The following is a 19147-nucleotide window of genomic DNA, read 5'->3' as shown; positions in this document are numbered from 1 at the left end:
CTGTGGGTTGAGAGGTTTTTTGGGACAGTGACTCCACGCACCCACCCCACCCCGCCACATTGCGGCTCTGCGGCAGCTGCCCCGAGCTTCAGTGCATCCCTCTCAGCACATAGTCCTGGGCTGTGAAATGGGCCGGTCTGCAATAATTACCCGGGGACAACTCCGGGCACTCGAAGCCCAACAGGTTTGGGCCGAACCAAAGAGAGAGTCTCTCACCGAGTGGGTGACCCTCCTCCTGGGCGAAACGTCATTTTCCTCCCAACAAAAAATCACTTACTGATAAATTTGAGAAGGTTACAAACATTCCAAAATGACCATCACATAAAAAGCAATAACACTCAGGTTCTTAATATCCATCGAGGAACATTCTGACATGTTTCACTACAGAACTGGAAGCGTTTCAGATATTTTACAATGGGTCTTCAATAGGTGGGAAAGTTATTTTACAGGCGGTTTACATTGAGAAAAAAATGTTGCTCTCCTTCACAAGTTGCACTGCTTCAGTGCAGCTGAGAAACATGTATCTTATTCCGCTAATATGACCCGTTCAGGCAGTGTATTACAGACCGCAGTGTGTTGCTGCAGGAAATAAGAGAACATTCCCCCCACCAGCCCCCGGGTGCCAGCTGCACTTTTTTGCTAAGTATTTCCAACTATCATCTATCTGTGAACATTTTTTTTCTAACAAGACGCCGCCAGACCAACTGACAGTCTTTATCTCCCCCACACAATACCTTCTGGAAGTGAATCTCTTGTCATGAGTTATTCCCACCCAGTGGGGGGGAGGGGGGGGGCGATTAGAATCTATTGGTCAGAAAAGTTCTCGGCTGGAGGGCAAGTTTCTCAGGAAGTGACGCCCCACACAGTAACGGCAATGAAATGTCATCAGATGCAGTCGAGGAAGCTTCCTCCAGACGCAGTATTGGACAGCACTCTGCTCATTCAGGCAGCAAATCAACCCACAGACAGGGTCATGTTGCCGGCAGCCTGCTATTTCATGCCGTTGGCTGCACTTCTCCCGGGTGAGTGAGTGAGGTCTCAACTTGAGAGTTCCGCCGCCTCTGAATCTGTGGCAGTTCCCCATCACTGAGGCGCCCATCCCTTTGGGACCAGTCTCCTTCCCCAGCAGCAGCGGCGGCGGCCCCTCACACTCAATTCTGATGTCTGTGTCTGGCTGTGTGAAGGGGGGGCCCGTGGCTTGGATCTCATGTTAAAACAGACCAAGCCTTTCAGGCGCGCGGGAATGATTTGGGAACCCGATATGGAGAAGGACTGAATATTAAGATGTTCAAAATAAAAAGTATCCCCTGTGGATCAGTTATCATTGGGCTGTTGTCTGAGACAAGGGACTGACCACAGACTGGAAAGTGTGTCTGTTGCTTTTCTCAGTGAGAAACGTTGTATTATTACAATATTATTTCATTAGTTGGGAAATATATTAGGATGAGGGGAGATGGCGACAGGTGTTATGTGTCCATGTTAAATGTCCTGGTTCCAACACATTATTATAATTAAATTTCAATTGGAATTTATTATATGTTGAATTTATCAGGAATTCTCGCCTCTTACGTGGATCAGTCGCCGCCTTTCGTCTCAGTGGCAACAGGAGACTCGACAACACTCAGATGCACGCTGACAAATACAGGCTACAGCGAGATGTACTGGTACAGGCAACAGCGAGGCCGGGCAATGGAAGCTCTGTTCTACTCTGCTGGAGCTGCAGCTGGTGTTAAAAATTACACATCCGAGTCTTTGGAGGCCGACAGGCCCAGCCAAACCTCGTTCACTCTGAACATCACCGCCGTCGCCCCATCTTACGCCGCTGTCTACTTCTGCGCTTGTAGTGTGGCACAGCGTTTGAGAAAGCGGGTGGACAGCGACAAAAACCTCCAGGTTGATAAAACCGCCTGCTCCGGATTCATTCGCAAGACGCGAGGTGGCAGCAATGGATTAAGATCAATGCCAAACACCGCGGGTGCTGGAATCTGAAACAGAAACTAGGAAATGCTGGAAAATTTCCCAAGTGGATCAGTTCCACATTCCCGCTTTCTCCCCCTAACCCTTAATTCCCCTTGTCTATCAGAAACCTATTTACCCGTGACTTAAATATATTCAGCGAGGTAGCCTCCACCACTTCAACGGGCAGAGAATTCCAGAGATTCACCACCCTTTGAGTGAAGACATTCTCTCTTCCACTTTCTTCCGGATAGAAAAATATACAAAAGTCTGAAGTCACGTCCCAACCCACTCAAGAACAGCTTCATCCCAGCTGCCCCCAGACCATTGAATATCCCTATCTGATATTAAACTGATCTTTCTCTACACCATAGCTATGGCTGCAACACTACATTATGCACTCCTGTCCTTCTCTACGAAGGGGATGCTTTGTCTGTATAGCGCAAGAAACAATACTTTTCACTGTGTACTAATACTTGTGACAACAATAAATCAAATCAAGTCAAACCATCATCAAATGGGCCAGGCACGGATGCACAGTGGGTTAGCACTGCTGCTTCACAACTCCAGGGTCCTGGGTTCAATTCCCGGCTCGGGTCGCTGTCTGTCTGGAGTTTGCACATCATCCTCGTGTCTGAGTGGGTTTCCTCCGGGTGCTCTGGTTTCCTCCCACAGTCCAAAGATGTGCGGGTTATGTTGATTGGCCATGCTGAAAATTGCCCCTTAGTGTCCTGCGATGTGTAGGTTAGAGGGATTAGTGGGAAAATATGGCGGGGTATGGGGGTAGGGTCAGGGTGGGATTGTTGTCAGTGCAGACCCCATGTGCCGAATGGCCTCTTTCGGCACTGCACGATTTCTATGAAGTCAAGGGAAATAGAGCAAGATTTAAGGGCAGCAAGAGTGTTGGGGAAAGGGGGTAATGTTGGGGTGGGGTATCTGGCTTCTGAATTAATCACTTCCCACATTTCAGATCAGTGGACGGGAGATTAGATATCAACATAGATGTAACCTACACATCTTTGAACACAGAGGGGCAATTTAGCCTGTCCAATCCAACTAATATGCACATCTTTAGACATGGAGGGGCAAGTTACCATATCCAGTCCACATGACCTGCACATCTGTGGGCACCACGGGGCAATTAAGAATGGCCAATCCATTGAACCTTCTTATCCTTGGACATGAAGGGACAATGTAAAATGGCCAATACAATGAATCTACATACCATATAACACAAAGAGACAATTTACCATGGTCACAACACCTAACCTCCAAATCTTTGGACGCTAAGGGGCACTGTAACATAATCAACCCAATTAACCTGTAGATGTTTGGACGCTATGGGGCAATTTAGCATGACCAATCCATCTAACCTGCACACTGTTGGACACTAAGGGTCAACTTAGCATGGCCAATGGAACTAATCGACACGTCATTGGATATGAAGCTGCAATTTACCATAACCAATCCACCAGACCTGCACATCTTTGGACACGAAGGGGCAATTTACCTCTCAGATCCACCTAACCTGCACATGTTTCCACACTGAAAGACAAGTTAGCATCGCCTAATCCACCTAACCTGCACATCTTTGGACACAAAGGGATAATTTAGCTTGGCCAATCCACCGAACCTGCACATTTTTGGACAGTAAAGGGCAATTTACACTATCCAATCCATCTAACCTACATGTTGTTGTACAATATGGAGAAATTTTGTGTGGCTAATCGATCTGATCTACACATCTTATTCTGCAAATTAAATTCCTCAAAATAATATACTTTATTTGTAAATCTGTGAGGACATTACAAACATTGCAAAATGATCATCAGACAATAATATTCAGGATCTTTACACACATTAGGAAACATTCTCAAATGTTTCAGAACAGTAAAGGGAAACGTGTCAGACATTTTGAAATGGTCTTAAAAATGTTGTAAATTTATTTTAAAGGTTGTCTACATAGAAACGGCTGCACTCCAAGACGCTTCAGTGTAACTGAGATATATGTAGCATTCACTTTATTCATTCAGTTGGCCCTTATCCGGGGAGGGGGCGGTGGAGGGTTCTGTTCCCCTTGGTTCACTGTGAGTTGAAAGGTTTTTTGGGACAGTGACTACCCCCCACCTCCCCCACCCTCATTGCGGCTCTGCGGCAGCTGCCCCGAGCTTTAGTGCATTCTTCTCAGCACAGAGACCTGGGCTTTGAACTGGGCCGGTCTGCAATAATTGGCCCGGGGACAACTCCGGGCACTCGAAGGCCAACAGGTTTGGGCGGAACCAAAGAGAGAGTCTCTCACTGAGTGGGTGACCCTCCTCCTGGGCCAACCGTCATTTTCCTCCCAAAAAAAATCCCTTACTGATAAATTTGTGAGAAGGTTACAAACATTCCAAAATGACCATCACATAAAAAGCAATAACACTCAGGTTCTAAATATCCATCGAGGAACATTCTGACATGTTTCACTACAGAACTGGAAGCGTTTCAGATATTTTACAATGGGTCTTAAATAGGTGGCAAAGTTATTTTACAGGCGGTTTACTTTGAGAAAAAAATGTTGCTCTCCTTCACAAGTTGCACTGCTTCAGTGCAGCTGAGAAACATGTATCTTATTCCGCTAATATGACCCGTTCAGGCAGTGTATTACAGACCGCAGTGTGTTGCTGCAGGAAATAAGAGAACATTCCACCACCTCCCCCCACCGCCCCCCCCCCCCCCCCCCCCCCCCGACCCCCGGTGCCAGCTGCCCTTTTTTGGTAAGTATTTCCAACTATCATCTATCTGTGAACATTTTTTCTAACAAGACGCCGCCAGACCAACTGACAGTCTTTATCTCTCCCACACAATACCTTCTGTAAGTGAATCTCTTGTCATGAGTTATTCCCACCCAGTGGCGGGGGGGGGGGGCGGGGGGGGGGAGCGATTAGACTCTATTGGTCAGAAAAGTTCTCGGCTGGAGGGCAAGTTTCTCAGGAAGTGACGCCCCGCACAGTAACGGCAATGAAATGTCATCAGATGCAGTCGAGGAAGCTTCCTCCAGACGAAGTATTGGACCGCACTCTGCTCATTCAGGCAGCAAAGCAACCCACAGACAGGGTCATGTTGCCGGCAGCCTGCTATTTCATGCCGTTGGCTGCATTTCTCCCGGGTGAGTGAGTGAGGTCTCCACTTGAGAGTTCAGCCGCCACTGAATCTGTGGCAGTTCCCCATCCCTGAGGCGCCCATCCCTTTGGGACCAGTCTCCTTCCCCAGCAGCAGCGGCGGCGGCCCCTCACACTCAATTCTGATGTCTGTGTCTGGCTGTGTGAAGGGGGGGCCCGTGGCTTGGATCTCATGTTAAAACAGACCAAGCCTTTCAGGCGCGCGGGAATGATTTGGGAACCCGATATGGAGAAGGGAAGAATATTAAGATGTTCAAAATAAAAAGTATCCCCTGTGGATCAGTTATCATTGGGCTGTTGTCTGAGACAAGGGACTGACCACAGACTGGAAAGTGTGTCTGTTGCTTTTCTCAGTGACAAACGTTGTATTATTACAATATTATTTCATTAGTTGGGAAATATATTAGGATGAGGGGAGATGGTGACAGGTGTTATGTGTCCATGTTAAATGTCCTGGTTCCAACACATTATTTTTAATTAAATTTCAATTGGAATTTATTATTTGTTGAATTTATCAGGAATTCTCGCCTCTTACGTGGATCAGTCGCCGCCTTTCGTCTCAGTGGCAACAGGAGACTCGACAACACTCAGATGCACGCTGACAAATACAGGCTACCCCAATATGTACTGGTACAGGCAACAGCGAGGCCGGGCAATGGAAGCTCTGTTCTACTCTGCTGGAGCTGGAGTTGATGTTAAAAATTACACATCCGAGTCTTTGGAGGCCGAGAGGCCCAGCGAAACCTCGTTCACTCTGAACATCACCGCCGTCGCCCCATCTTACGCCGCTGTCTAATTCTGCGCTTGTAGTGTGGCACAGCGTTTGAGAAAGCGGGTGGACAGCGACAAAAACCTCCAGGTTTATAAAACCGCCTGCTCCGGATTCATTCGCAAGACGCGAGGTGGCAGCAATGGATTATGTGTGATTCTGAGGCCCGACCCTCTGACCCTACACTTGCTCCTGAGCGGGGAAACATCCTCTCAGCATTTCCCATGTCACGCCCCTTGAGAATCCAACATGTTTCCATCAGATCGCTTCTCATTCTCCGAATTCCAGTGAGTAAAGTCCCAACCTGCTAACCTTTCTTTATGACACAGTCCCTCCATACTGGGGATAATTCCAGTCAACCTTCACTGATCTTATTGAATGGTGGGACAGGCTCGAAGGGCTAGATGGCCTACTCCTCTCTCCTATCTCTTATGTTCTCACTGTTCTTATGTTCTGAACTGTCACCAGTCAAATTATATAGATTCTTAAATCAGGAGACAAACATTGTTCACATTATTCCAGATGTGGGCTCCCAGTCAACGTCCAATTGCAGGCAGCCTTCCTCACTCTTATTATCCAGCTCCTTTGAAATAAGGATCAATATTCAAATCACCTTCCTGATTGCCTTCTGCTGCTGCGTTTGGTGGAAATGGACCACAAATCCCTTCATGTTGCAGCTTCCCAGAGTTTTTATTTCTGCATGGAGGCAACACATTGTTCTTTTGATTCGATCTGATTTATTATTGTCATGTATATTAACACACAGTGTTTCCAGAGAGAGGCACACACACAGAGACACAGATGCACAGAGAGAGAGAGACACACACACAGAGACACAGATGCACAGAGAGAGAGACACACACGCACAGAGAGGCACACACACACACACAGAAAGAGACACACACACACACACACACACACACACACAGACACACACGCACAGAGAGAGACACATACGCAGAGAGAGACACACACGCAGAGAGAGACACATACACACGCAGAGGGAGGGAGACACACACACACGAAGATAGAGACACACACGTACAGAGAGAGAGACACACACATACAGAGAGAGAGAGAGTTTAAAAACAGTGAGGTTATATTGCAGCTGTATAAGGTGCTGGTGAGGCCACACCTGGAGTTACTGTGTACAGTTTCGGTCTCCTTACTTGAGAAAGGATATACTGGCACTGGAGGGGGTGCAGAGGAGATTCACTCAGTTGATTCCGGAGTTGAGAGGGTTGGCTGATGAGAAGGGATTGATAGACTGGGGCTATACTCACTGGAATTCTGAAGAATGAGGGGGAGATCTTATTGAAACACGCAAAATTACGAAGGGAACAGATAAGGTAGAAGCAGGAAAGTTGTTTCCACGGTTGGGTGTGGGGGGCGGGGGGGGGGGCGTGGGTGGTGGTGGAAGAACTAGGGGGCATGACCTCAAAATAAGGAGGAGCAGATTTAGGACTGAGTTGAGGAGGAACTTCTTCACACAAAGGGCTGTGAATCTGTGGAATCCCCCTGCCCAGTCAGGCTACCTCGTTGAATGTTTTGCTTTAGGGCAGGGGTAGGTAACTTTTTTGAACAGTGAGGGTGCTAAGGGTTAGGGTGAGTGGGCGGGTAAGTGGAGCTGAGTCTGCTTTCTCCCCGGAATAAATTCATGGAAAGATCCCAGATACCGAAAAACAAACAAATAAATCAAAAACTAAATGTGTTTTTTATCATCGAAGCACATTGTGTTAGATAACATATTACATTCTCCGCATGTTTCATGTCATCAAATATCCGTGTCACGGTATTCACATTAAAACGGCAATAGAGTGCCGCAAACAAGGGCCAACTTTTGAATGAAGCAACAGAACATTAAACAGTCTAAAGCATCAGGTTCTGAGGGGAAGTAATGTTGTTGTGAAATGCCACAGCATTAGTGATCGAGAGGAACGAGAAAACGCTCTTGCGAGACGTTATCTAGTACAATTTACATTTAATTCAGTTAATTCAAAGGACATCCCTTCCTGATAAATTTGTGAGAAGGTTACAAACATTCCAAAATGACCATCACATAAAAAGCAATAACACTCAGTTTCTTAACATCCATCGACGAACATTCTGACATGTTTCACTACAGGACTGGAAACGTTTCAGATAGTTTACAATGGGTCTTCAAAAGGTTGCAACGTTATTTTAAAGGCGGTTTACATTGAGAAAAAATGTTGCTCTCCTTCAGAAACGTACTGGCCTTCATTAATCGAGGGATTGAGTTTAGGTGTCAGGAGGTAATGCTGCAACTTTATAAGACCCGTGTCAGACCCCACTTGGAGTACTGTGCGCAGTTCTGGTCGCCTCACTACACGAAGGATGTGGAAGCTGTTGAGAGGGTGCAGAGCAGATTTACAAGGATGTCGCCTGGATTGGGAGGCATGCCTTATGAAGGTAAGCTGAGGGAGCTGGGACTCTTCTCCCTGGAGAGACAAAGGTTAAGAGGTGACCTGATAGAGGTTTATAAGATGTTGAGTGGAATAGATAGGGTGGATTCTCAGAGGCTGTTTCCCAGGGCTGAAATGGTCGGTATGAGAGGACACAGGTTTAAGTTGCAGAGAAGCAAGTACAGAGGAGATGTTAGGGGTAAGTTTTTCACTCAGAGGGTGGTGAGTGAATGGAATCGGCTGCCGTCGATGGTGGTGGAGGTGAACTCGCTGGGGTCTTTTAAAAGACTTCTGGATGAGTAAATGGGATCTAATGGGATTGGAGTTTATAGATAGGTCTATGGCTTCGCAGGTACAGATGTGATCGGTGCAACTTGTGGGCCGAAGGGCCTGTTTGTGCTGTAGTGTTCTATGTTCTATGTTCATTCAGAGTAACAGGCGTGAACCAAATCCTCAGAAAAGCATTTCACCCAGGACGCCCCCCTCCCACATCATCATCAACCTCACCTCTACACCCAGCAAAATTAAGGGGCAGTGTAACATGGCTAATCCAACTAAACTACTCATCGTCTGAGTCGGGGGGTGGGGGAACGGGAGCGTCTGGAGGAAACCCCTCCAGACACGGGGAGGATGTGCAAACTCCACACAGACAGTTCCCCAAGGCCTGAGTTGAACCAGCGTCTTGGTGATGTGGGGCATCTGTGCTAAGCGCTGTAACACCATTAATGTCCATATATCCCACTGGGTTACTTCCCTCTTCCCAAATGGAAATCCGCCTATTTTCGGCGAGTTGTCAGCACTCCCATTGAGCCTCTTTGGCATCAGACGTGGTCTGTAGCCTTCCCACATTCTGAATTGGAAGTTCAGTGTGCTCAGCGTGTGGGGTTACTTCCTCCTGCATTGCCATCAGTTCAATAACTTTGACTGCCTGTGCTGCACAGTCCAGAGCTTGGGTGCAATTGGTCAACCCTGCTGATTGATGTGGAGAGCAAACAGCTGAAGGTGGCTTATCCTTAACATGTATGGAAAAAACGTCAGCAACAGCTTCACCAATTACACACAAAAACAAAGCAACAATAGGAATAATATGAATCTTTGGAATTCTCTGCCCTTTGAAGCAGTGGAGGCTACCTCGTTAAATGTGTTTAAGTCACAGGTAGATAGATTTCTGACCAATAAAGGGATGAAGGGTTATGGGGAACAGGCGGGTAAGTGGAACTGAACCACTATCAGACCAGCCATCATCTTATTGAATGGCGGGGCAGGCTCGAGGTGCCAGCTGGTCTACTCCTGCTCCTATTTCTTATGTTCTTTTGTGTTTTTATTTCAATTGCTGACTGTTATATGAAGGGCACAATATCCGATGTCTCAAAACATTAAAGTTTTGCAGTTTCATTTGCGATGAAGCTTTGTTGTTAACAGAATTATTTTATTATCTTCGAGTTTTAAAAGGGTGGATTATCAGGTGTTGAATAAACTTCATGAAACTATCACTCTCCTTTTAATTAAACCTGACAATCACTCGGCCCGAGAATCACTTCTCTTTAACAGTCTCTTATTTTAAAATATTTTACTCGGTAACCTATTCCAGAATTTTCATTTTCCTTATGCCAGCTTTGTCAACAATAAGTCATTGGAGCAGACAAGGATGGTCATAACCTCTGACCCAAATCCTTTTGGACACTGTGTGACACACACAGACACACACACACACGCGCACACACGTCCAGGCAATATGCAAGTCCTGATGAATGGAAAGGCGCTCCAAGTACAAACTTCTGTTCCTGTGTTTTCAATCTGTCGGGATTGAGACACAGTCTTGAATTACCTCAAAGAAAAACCCAAATTTGGGTACTTGCCCCGATGGATTTTTGAATATGAAGGTTTATTTATTTACACAGTTTTATTCCGCTCTCGTTGCAGTGAATATAAGCAGCACAGTTTATTCTGTTGGGTTTTTTTTTCTGCAAATGTCTTTCAATAAAAATTTGAAAGAGTGCATGGACAATTTAGGAGTCAGCACTCATTGCCCTGTGTTACAGGGAACGGTTGGCGAGGCCAAGACTTTATTCCTTGGAACGTAGGAAAATGAGGTGACCTTATTGCGATTAATAAAATCATGACGGGCATAGATAGGATGGAAACAGGGAAGGGGAGTTGAAAATAACAGGGCATAGGTAAAAGGTGAAAGGGGAAAGAATTAAGGGAGGCCGAACAGGCAACTTCTGCACACAGAAGGTGATGTTTATGTGGAATCAGATGCCCGAACAATTGGTTGAGGCAGGTAGGACAGCAATATGTTTCTAAAATCGGATTTGTAAACTGATAGAAAAGATTAGAGGGATGTGGGCCAGACGTGGGCAACTGGGACCAACTGGGAGGACACCATGGCTAGCATGGAAAAGATGGGTCTAAGGGCCTGATTCCACACTGTATTGCTCTCTGACTGCAGATATGCAATGCACAGAAATTTAAAGGAAGATATTTGGTGTTTTACAATATTGTCATGACATACAGTTAATTCCATCAAACAAACGTTTATACATAACAAAGTGGATTTGCAGTCTTTGTAATAAGTTTCAGCTGAAGACATTTGGGATTCTGTTCTTTATTTTAAGCAGTGTTGTTTCTCCCAAGTTTATGAGTCTCTTTTATGCAATGTTGATGATGAGAAGTCTCTTAACAATACAGCACAGGAAACAGGCCATTCGGCCCTCCAAAAGAGGGGCTTGGAGTGAAGACTTGGAGTGAAATGAGTTCTACATTTGGAGTGGGAATTATGCAAATCAGCTATTTCAAATGCTTCAGTGAAATGTACCCCTCATGATGACGTCTGCAAGCCTCCTGTGAACTGAGGTGAGCGATCTATCTGTTAGGTATTGCAGAATCCAGTGCAGGCTGAATACTTGGGATCATCTTCCACCGCTGATGGGACATCACACCTTTGGCTTGGCTTCTTAAAATAAAAGAAGTTATTTAAATGTTGCAACATTGATGCAGAGATCATGAGCGAAGAGTCAGCAACATGCAAAATCTCAATGGACATGACGAACACTCGCCACCCTTCCCCTTACCATATTTAAATATTTTACAGAGATATCAATCAAACAACACAACCTTTGTTAATTTATACATATTAAGATATTCCCCATTAATCATTTGGAATTACATTTGACAGGAGACATTAACAAAGGCAGTAATCACTGAACGGAAGTAGACACAAATAACAGCATACCTTTATAATACCAGCGAAACCGTTTGATCTCTGTGCTTTGACATTAAAACTGCTGTTTCAAAGATAGACTTTGGGCATTCCCAATCTACCCCATCACAAGTGGTCAAGGCTAGAGTGAACCTGCGTCGTTTTGAGGCCTGCTGAAAGCTGAAGACTGATGCTCCAAATGGGAGTTGTCTCTCGATTTTTCAACTCAGCTAAATTTGCAACAAGTTCGACTGTTTTCCGTTGTCCATGGATTTCCACCTCTAATTGGGGAGTTATGGGCCAAAGTTTCGTCCAATAGCCACTCCACACAAGATTTGTCATTAACATTTCAAATCTCCCAAATTTTACGTCCCCATTACCAATTAAAACCATCTAATTCTCACATGTGAATTTGAGTCCGAATTGAAATTCTCACATGTTCAGAAAAATACCGTGGAATCATGCCACTGGCCCATAACCATGGTACAAGATTAATGACTTTTGAAAATGAAGCTTTATGAAACAAAATTTCTCTTCTTTATCTGTTTGTCTTAAATCACAATGATCACAATATCAGACAGAAAACTTGAAAAGTTGAAACACACCACCCAAAACTGTCCAAAGCAACACCAATAGTAAACACCTCTTATTTGTTGATTCAATCTCCCAAACACATTATCTCCTGCTAAATCTTTGTTCTTTATCTGGTGTTGCTATGACCAGGGAATAACATTACTAAAGAGATTCTAAACTCCTGCAGACTGTGTTTAAAATGCTCACATTTAACTGATTCCCATCAACTCATAATTGTAATCTCACACAGTTGATATTTCTCAACCTAATTATATTCATTGTGAGGGATGGGATACTCTTTCTTTTCTAAATGTGTTCACTCATATTTTTAATTCTACATGCGCTCAGAGAATCACAATACATGTTTTTTTCCATCCTCATCCCTTTTTTCCCTCCTGGCATCGCTCCCTCACAGAACAGTCATGGGAATTCCAGACAGACTAAACGAACTTTTTGATTTGTTACATTTTTCTATTTTAGCTCTGACAAAGAGTCACTCATTCTCAAAACTTTAGCTCCATTCTCTCTCCACAGATGATGTCAAACACACTGAGATTTTCCAGCATTTTCCTCTTTTAGTTTATTTTTCTTCATTGCCAAAGAGCATGTGAGGGACCCCTTCAGTATCCACACGAGCTCTGACTTTTCACTGGCCAGGTTTATTTAGGATTAGAGTGACTGGAATATCATCTCAGAGTCAGCGTTTCAGTGGAGCATTCCGAGAAGTAGACCATGCCTTCACTGACTGACGGATCTTAAATCCATCACAATTCTCAAAACAGGTTGTGGTAAAAAAAAATAAACAACACCTGATAATTATTCTCACTTTTTCCATTGGACAGAACCCCCTTTTTACTAATTCAAATATCGCAACCAATGGACACCAACCCGTCCCAGTAGAAGTTTGATTCATAGAACATAGAACATAGAACAGTACAGCAATGTGCAAATTCCAGTTTGTTTTTAGCAAATTTGCACATTGGCTCCACCATCGGTGATGGGTGATCACTGATACCCTGTACGCACCGTCATTTTGTTAGAGAAGAATGGTGTAAAACAAATCTCTCGGCACCCAGCTCGGTTACACCATCAAACAGTTTGATTTTACATCCAGTGCAGAGACAGACATTCGGCTCACCACCGGGCCTCTCCACTGAACAACAGAATTTGAACATTCTTATTTATTTCCTCTCACCCATCTTGGCTGGTCAGAAACCAACCACAATATTGATTGATTGATATCATCCAATCAAAATGAAAATGAGTCATCATGTGCCTGCGTGATCACCTCGAGGAGAACTCTGGACCATCTCTTGATGTTTACCAGACACATGACAGCAAATGCCATTGGGTCTTCACTCTGACTTCTCCCTCAGAGTTATTTTCATATCATTATTATTTACTTTTTATTGCACGATGAGGACCAGAAATGGAATATGACCATAGAAATGGCAGATATGGATTTATTGGGTTCACACGTACTTTTGTTTGGAGATTTTGACAAAATATATGATCTCAGCAAGGAAATCTTTGTTGAAGAGTTGTTGAAATTAGTTTCATTTCAAAGCCCAAACAACTTTATTCTTTACTGAAATTTAGCATCATGTTTCGTTAGTGTTTTAACTGTAAGGAGAGTCATAGAGTCATAGAGGTCCATATAGTACAGTCAAAGGCCCTTCGGACCATCAAGTCTGCACCAGTCAAATACAAACCACTCAACTATTTTAATCTCACTTTCCAGCAATTAGTCCATAGACTTGGATGCCTTGGCATCACAAGTACCGATCTAAATACTTTGTAAATGTGAAAGGAGTCTCTGCCACCAGCACACATTAATGCAGGAAATCCCAGATTCTCATCATCCTCTGATTGAATAAAACTTTCTTGAACCTCCTGTTCCTTATTTTATATCCATGCCATCTGGTCATATCTGTTGTGTCAATCCCCGAAACTGGACAGATACAAGGATGGTGCTCAACAAGGTCATTGCCTCAGGGATCAGATTTACTCTTCGATTGCACCAATTATCCCAATTTTCCGAGGCAGAATTAGACATCAGAATGCACAAACTTCCAAACTAGGAGCAGGAAAACTTTACTCAATTTATCTGATGGTAATTTGAAACCCCCACTCCTGGCGATCTTTATTCAAACATAACTCTGGTGATTAGAATTCATTGCATGTATTTATCGCATGATTGTTCATGAATCAATAAATATTACGTCAGACACGTGTCTGTATTGGATGTTTTCAGTTATCGTTATTGCAGAATGCCATCTGGATACATGGAACAATTCAGCTATTGCAAAAGTAAATTGGGTCTAACTTCATCACACAATCAGACTTGAATGTTCCCCTGCTTCAGGACTCAGTGATATTGTCAGTGTGTTTCCTGATGCATAAGCATTGCATGGAAATCATTTGAGGTTAGAAAGTAGCATTAAATTTTACAGACAAATCAGTCCATGCAAGCCACTGCCAGTGCAATCAAAATCGCAGTCTCCAATTATCTGTTGTTTGCAATGATTAGGGAAAGAAATTTTTAAATCTATGGAAAACGTGTATTTGTGAGTTGGAAATTTAAACACTGAGTTCCATGCAGTCTGTTGTGATGATGTTCTTCCAACAAATCACAGGAGACTCTTCTACAGGTTACAATAGTTTATGGTAAATTCAAGCAGAGATGGAACGGCCCCAGAGCAGTTCAGGAGGGGCCCCCTCTGACACATCCCCGGTCTCACTGATTGGTTCACACTGATGTCGCTCTGAGAAGTAAATGTTCCAACACAAAGGGCAGGCTTCCCATTGGTTGGCAGTCTCAAATTGAAGCCCCTTTTGGTTACACATCTCGGAGTGTGGGAGCTGGAGGGGGTGAGGATGGTGTGGGGGAAACTAATGTCTGAATCCTGATTGGCTGTGTCCAACGGCAACAAGTGTGATACGATCCCTTATTGGCTGATGTGTCTGTCTGAATTCATGATTGGCAGGCTCATTGCGTTTACAAAATTGCCAGGAGTCTCCTGTTTTGTGCTGTAATGTTCTATGTTCTATGTGTGGAGTTATCACTGGATCACTCTCCTTGGATGCCTTCCCTTTAGATCTTAGAATGGAATCATCTGATTAGGTGGGAAAATATCAACCCATCTGAGAGCTTCCTGATTGGGCCGTGTGCTGTTTGTACCATCAGATAAAGTTTGGAGATTGGCTCATCCTGTTGTCAGGGCAGAGTCCAGGATAGACAAATGCTTCATTCTGCCAGCGGGACGGTCCAGTTGATTAGTGAAGACTGCACTGAAGCAAAGCTTGATTGTTAATGATTGGCTGAGGTGGCAGCTTTTCATGAATTTGGATGACTTGCATTCCTGCTTGTTCAGAATGATAACAAGCTGATACATCCTGGTTGGCTACAGAATCTGTCAGCTAGTCTGTGTTTGGCGGACATGGCTGTCAGTCTGAGAGCAATCTGATTACCTGTGGGAACATTGAGTCACTGGGCAGGCCTTCCTGAAAGCCTGAGGTGGTTGACAATCGGTGGGCAAATCATTACAATTGGTGGAGGGGGTCACCAATAATCAGCGTTGTCTTCCTGATTGGCTGAGAAGAGAAGTGTGATGCTGTCAGTTGATTTGTTTCTTTACTAGTTCAATAATAGATGTGAGTGGATATTTCATTGTGATCCTGATCCGTTCTCTGAACTTGGGCTGAGTCACCACATAAATCAATGTGTTCGTGCAGCAATTCAGGTTCCGCAACATAACTGCAACATCTCTAAAAATATATTCAGAATGTGTGAAATTAATTGGATCCCTTCCTGAAATTTGAGGATATAAAAAATACATTACATCCCCCAACCACAGGAGAATAAAGCAGCCGGATATGCTGAAAAGTAGTATTATAGACCTCTTCCTGCTCTCCAGCTCTGGGTCACGGCAGCTTTCCCCCTGAATCTGACCCCTCAGTCCCTTCCGGACTCGACTGGCCACTAAAATGTGTCTCACTGTCAGAGCATTGATGAATGGAATTAAGACATATGGCATCAAAGGATTTAAAACTTTTTCAAAGCAAGCAAAAGCAAACCATCCGTGCTCTGTATGATAACTCCTTTTCTGAACACAGAACCATGGCACATTTTCGATGATCTCTCCAGGTTCTACTACAAAGTACGTGGGTATGTTTTTCAAAAAGAAAAAGATGCCAGTTGTTGCGAGAACCACAGTCGCAGTTTTCCCAGTGCAATATTTTGCTTTCATCTTCTGGCAACAAATGGCCACAAATCGATCAAATGAGAAAGCGGTGGTGAACCAGACAGAACAATCAATGGCTGTAAAAATCATTGCATTCAGAACGGTGCACACAGGGGTGATGTCCAGGAAAGTCGTTCCAAAATAATAATAAACCATCCTCCAAAGTACGACATTACAGATTACGAGCAACAGATCCGCCATCGCCATCGCCGTCAGGTAGCGAGTGGTGCAGGTGGAGAGGCCACACTTCCCCTGGATTAAGATCACAATCGCCAGCAAATTAACTGCAATAGAAAGATAGCAATGTAAACTGGGCATTGACTGCTCACTCATTCTACCTATGGAGAGGAAGGGCAGGATTCTGTCGTGGAAGTAACTCAGTGAGGACTGTTTCCAAATTAGAAATAGTGGGGTGGGTGTGTTGTGCGGAGGTTGAGGGCTTGAGGGTTCAGGCTGGGATGAGGTACAGTCGGCATTGCAGTGTCCCAAGTTAGTGGGTGCCCTTGGCCTCGTGATTTCAGAGTTGATGTGAGTATAAGAATCAGGGGTGGAGCATTCCATTTTTTTTTAATGGAAACTGCCAGTTAATAATGGGAGTAGGGCATTTTGGTATTTTTGTTGTTTAGGTGGATTCTGGGTGCTCTGCACCAGGGATATTGGTCGGGACTGAGGTTGGGAGGGCTGGGGGTTTGCCCCTCACTAACTGCTCAACACCATTGAGGACATAACATTCTGTTTTATTGGCTTCCATGCAACAATAACACATTCACAACATTCACCACCAATGGACATGAGCACCTGTGCGTTCCAACTAAAAGACGCACAGAAATATCTCACAAAACTTCGTCGGACAGAACCTTTCATTCCACAAGCTCTATCATCCTGGAGAACAAGGGCAAGGAATACAAGGGAACCCAAGCAGAGAGAAGTTCCCCTCAAAAGAACACAGCATCCTGACTTGGGGTTATATCAACGTTCCTTCACTGTCACTGCGTCAAAATCATGGAACTCCATCTCTCACAGCACTGTGGGTGTAACTGCACACCCGGGACTGCACCAGTTCCAGAAAGCAGGCCTTCATCACCATCTCAGGGTGAATTGCAAGAAATTCTTGTCTTGTCAACGACGGACACATCTCCAGATCATATAAAACAATATGACAATCATGGTCATATTTGTACACATTTCTGTTTTTTTATTGATGGGTAACTCTCCGAATTTGAAAATTAGAGTAAATTGATCGGTGTAAAACACTTTAATTTTCCAGGGTCCTGCTGGCAACTTAGAAAACCCAGACTCATGAAGAATCTCAGAAGACGTGGAGTTTGGGGACAAGCAGCAGAATGGTCAGCAAGCTGGCAACAATATCACTTTATAGGACTCTTGTCAGACCCCAGTTGGTGTTCTGATAGAGGCGACTTGACAGAGGTTTATAAAATGTTGAGAGGAATAGGTCGGGTGGATTCTCGGAGGCTATTTCCCAGGGCTGAAATGGTCGCTACGAGAGGACACAGGTTTAAGGTGCTGGGGAGCAAGTGCAGAGGAGATGTTAGGGGAAAGTTATTCACTCAGAGGGTGGCGAGTGACTGGAATCGGCTGACGTTGGTGGTGGTAGAGGCAAACTCGCTGGGGGCTTTTAAAAGAATTCTGAATGAGTATATGGGATGTAACGGCATTGGAAGTTACAGGTAGTTCTGTGGCTTGGGAGGTGTAGATGTCATCGGCACAACTTGTGGGCCAAAGGGCCTGTTTGTGCTGTAGTGTTCTTTGTTCTATGTTCAATAAACAGGGAAATATATTTGCAAGTAGTTGTTCCGATTGGTGGTGGGTAGGAAGTGGTAATTCGGGGGGTCAGCACTGGGATCACGGTCCTTCACACTTTAAAGAAATGCTGTGGTCTTGGGAAACTGAAATGTGTTTTCAACTATTACAGCCAAATCCAAATTGAGAGCAGATAAAGCAGAGGAACAATGGAAACGAATTCCATTAATATATCATTAGTAGGAACTGATGACTTGCACATTAAACATTTCAGTAAGAGTTTAATTACAAGCCTTCGATGTGACAATTGCTGCTGTCTGATAAGAAAATCAAGATTCTCAATATGCTGCTAGGAAATTAAGGGTTTGAATGGGGTAAAGGGTTTTTGTGGTTGAAGGTGATCGATTTACCAATCAATTAAAATAGCAACACAGGTTAAGAAAAATATCTTATTTTAAAACCTGCAGTCGAGATCATTCCTCAAAGTGTGGAATTGGGAATCAAAAACACAACCATGTGTTTCATTCTGCCACAGTACTCTCAGAGTTTAAATGCCAGTTACTCTTCGACATTTTGTTAATGTTCGAGCCGTTCAATTGTAAATTGAGTCATTGAGACAATTCACTTTACACTCACCAACAAACATATTCAGTCCAGAGCGACTCATTTCCCCTTGCAAAATCTATCAGATTGTGGAAGCACAGGGACAGCTCCATTGAATGGAGATATCACTGAGCAGGAAACAATAATTTCCTTATAGAATAGTCCATTCCAGTTAGTGTCTCACGCTCAGGACATTTCTACATTGGCACATATTCCTGGTATACATTTTCATTGGAGTCAGTATTTCCTTTCTGGAGAGTGACCCAGACTCAGTGCATTTCGACAATGACAGATCACGGTCTACATGTTTGGTGGAGTCAGAATTTCCTTTCTAGTGAGTGACCAACACTCAATACTATTCTACACTGACAGATAATCCCAATTTTGATAATTCTTGGAATCAGTATTTCCTCTCATGTTTGTGATCCGCACTCAGTACAACTCTACACTGACAG

General features: G+C 44.2%; 1 gene segment (V, D, J or C); it reads left to right on the top strand.

Moving 5' to 3' along the window:
• Positions 1 to 4956: 4956 nt before the first annotated feature.
• LOC145361893 (T cell receptor beta variable 30-like) lies at positions 4957 to 5913 on the top strand. The segment is given in 2 exon segments: positions 4957 to 5104; positions 5636 to 5913. Coding segments are annotated over 2 exon segments (426 nt in total).
• The last annotated feature ends 13234 nt before the right edge of the window (positions 5914 to 19147 follow it).

The sequence above is a fragment of the Carcharhinus amblyrhynchos genome, chromosome X (assembly GCF_965287045.1).
Source record: "Carcharhinus amblyrhynchos chromosome X, sCarAmb.v2.hapA, whole genome shotgun sequence".
In the NCBI taxonomy this organism is placed as follows: Eukaryota; Metazoa; Chordata; class Chondrichthyes; order Carcharhiniformes; family Carcharhinidae; genus Carcharhinus; species Carcharhinus amblyrhynchos.
The sequence above is the reverse complement of the archived record's forward strand: the minus strand, read 5'-3'. Positions and strand labels throughout refer to the sequence as shown.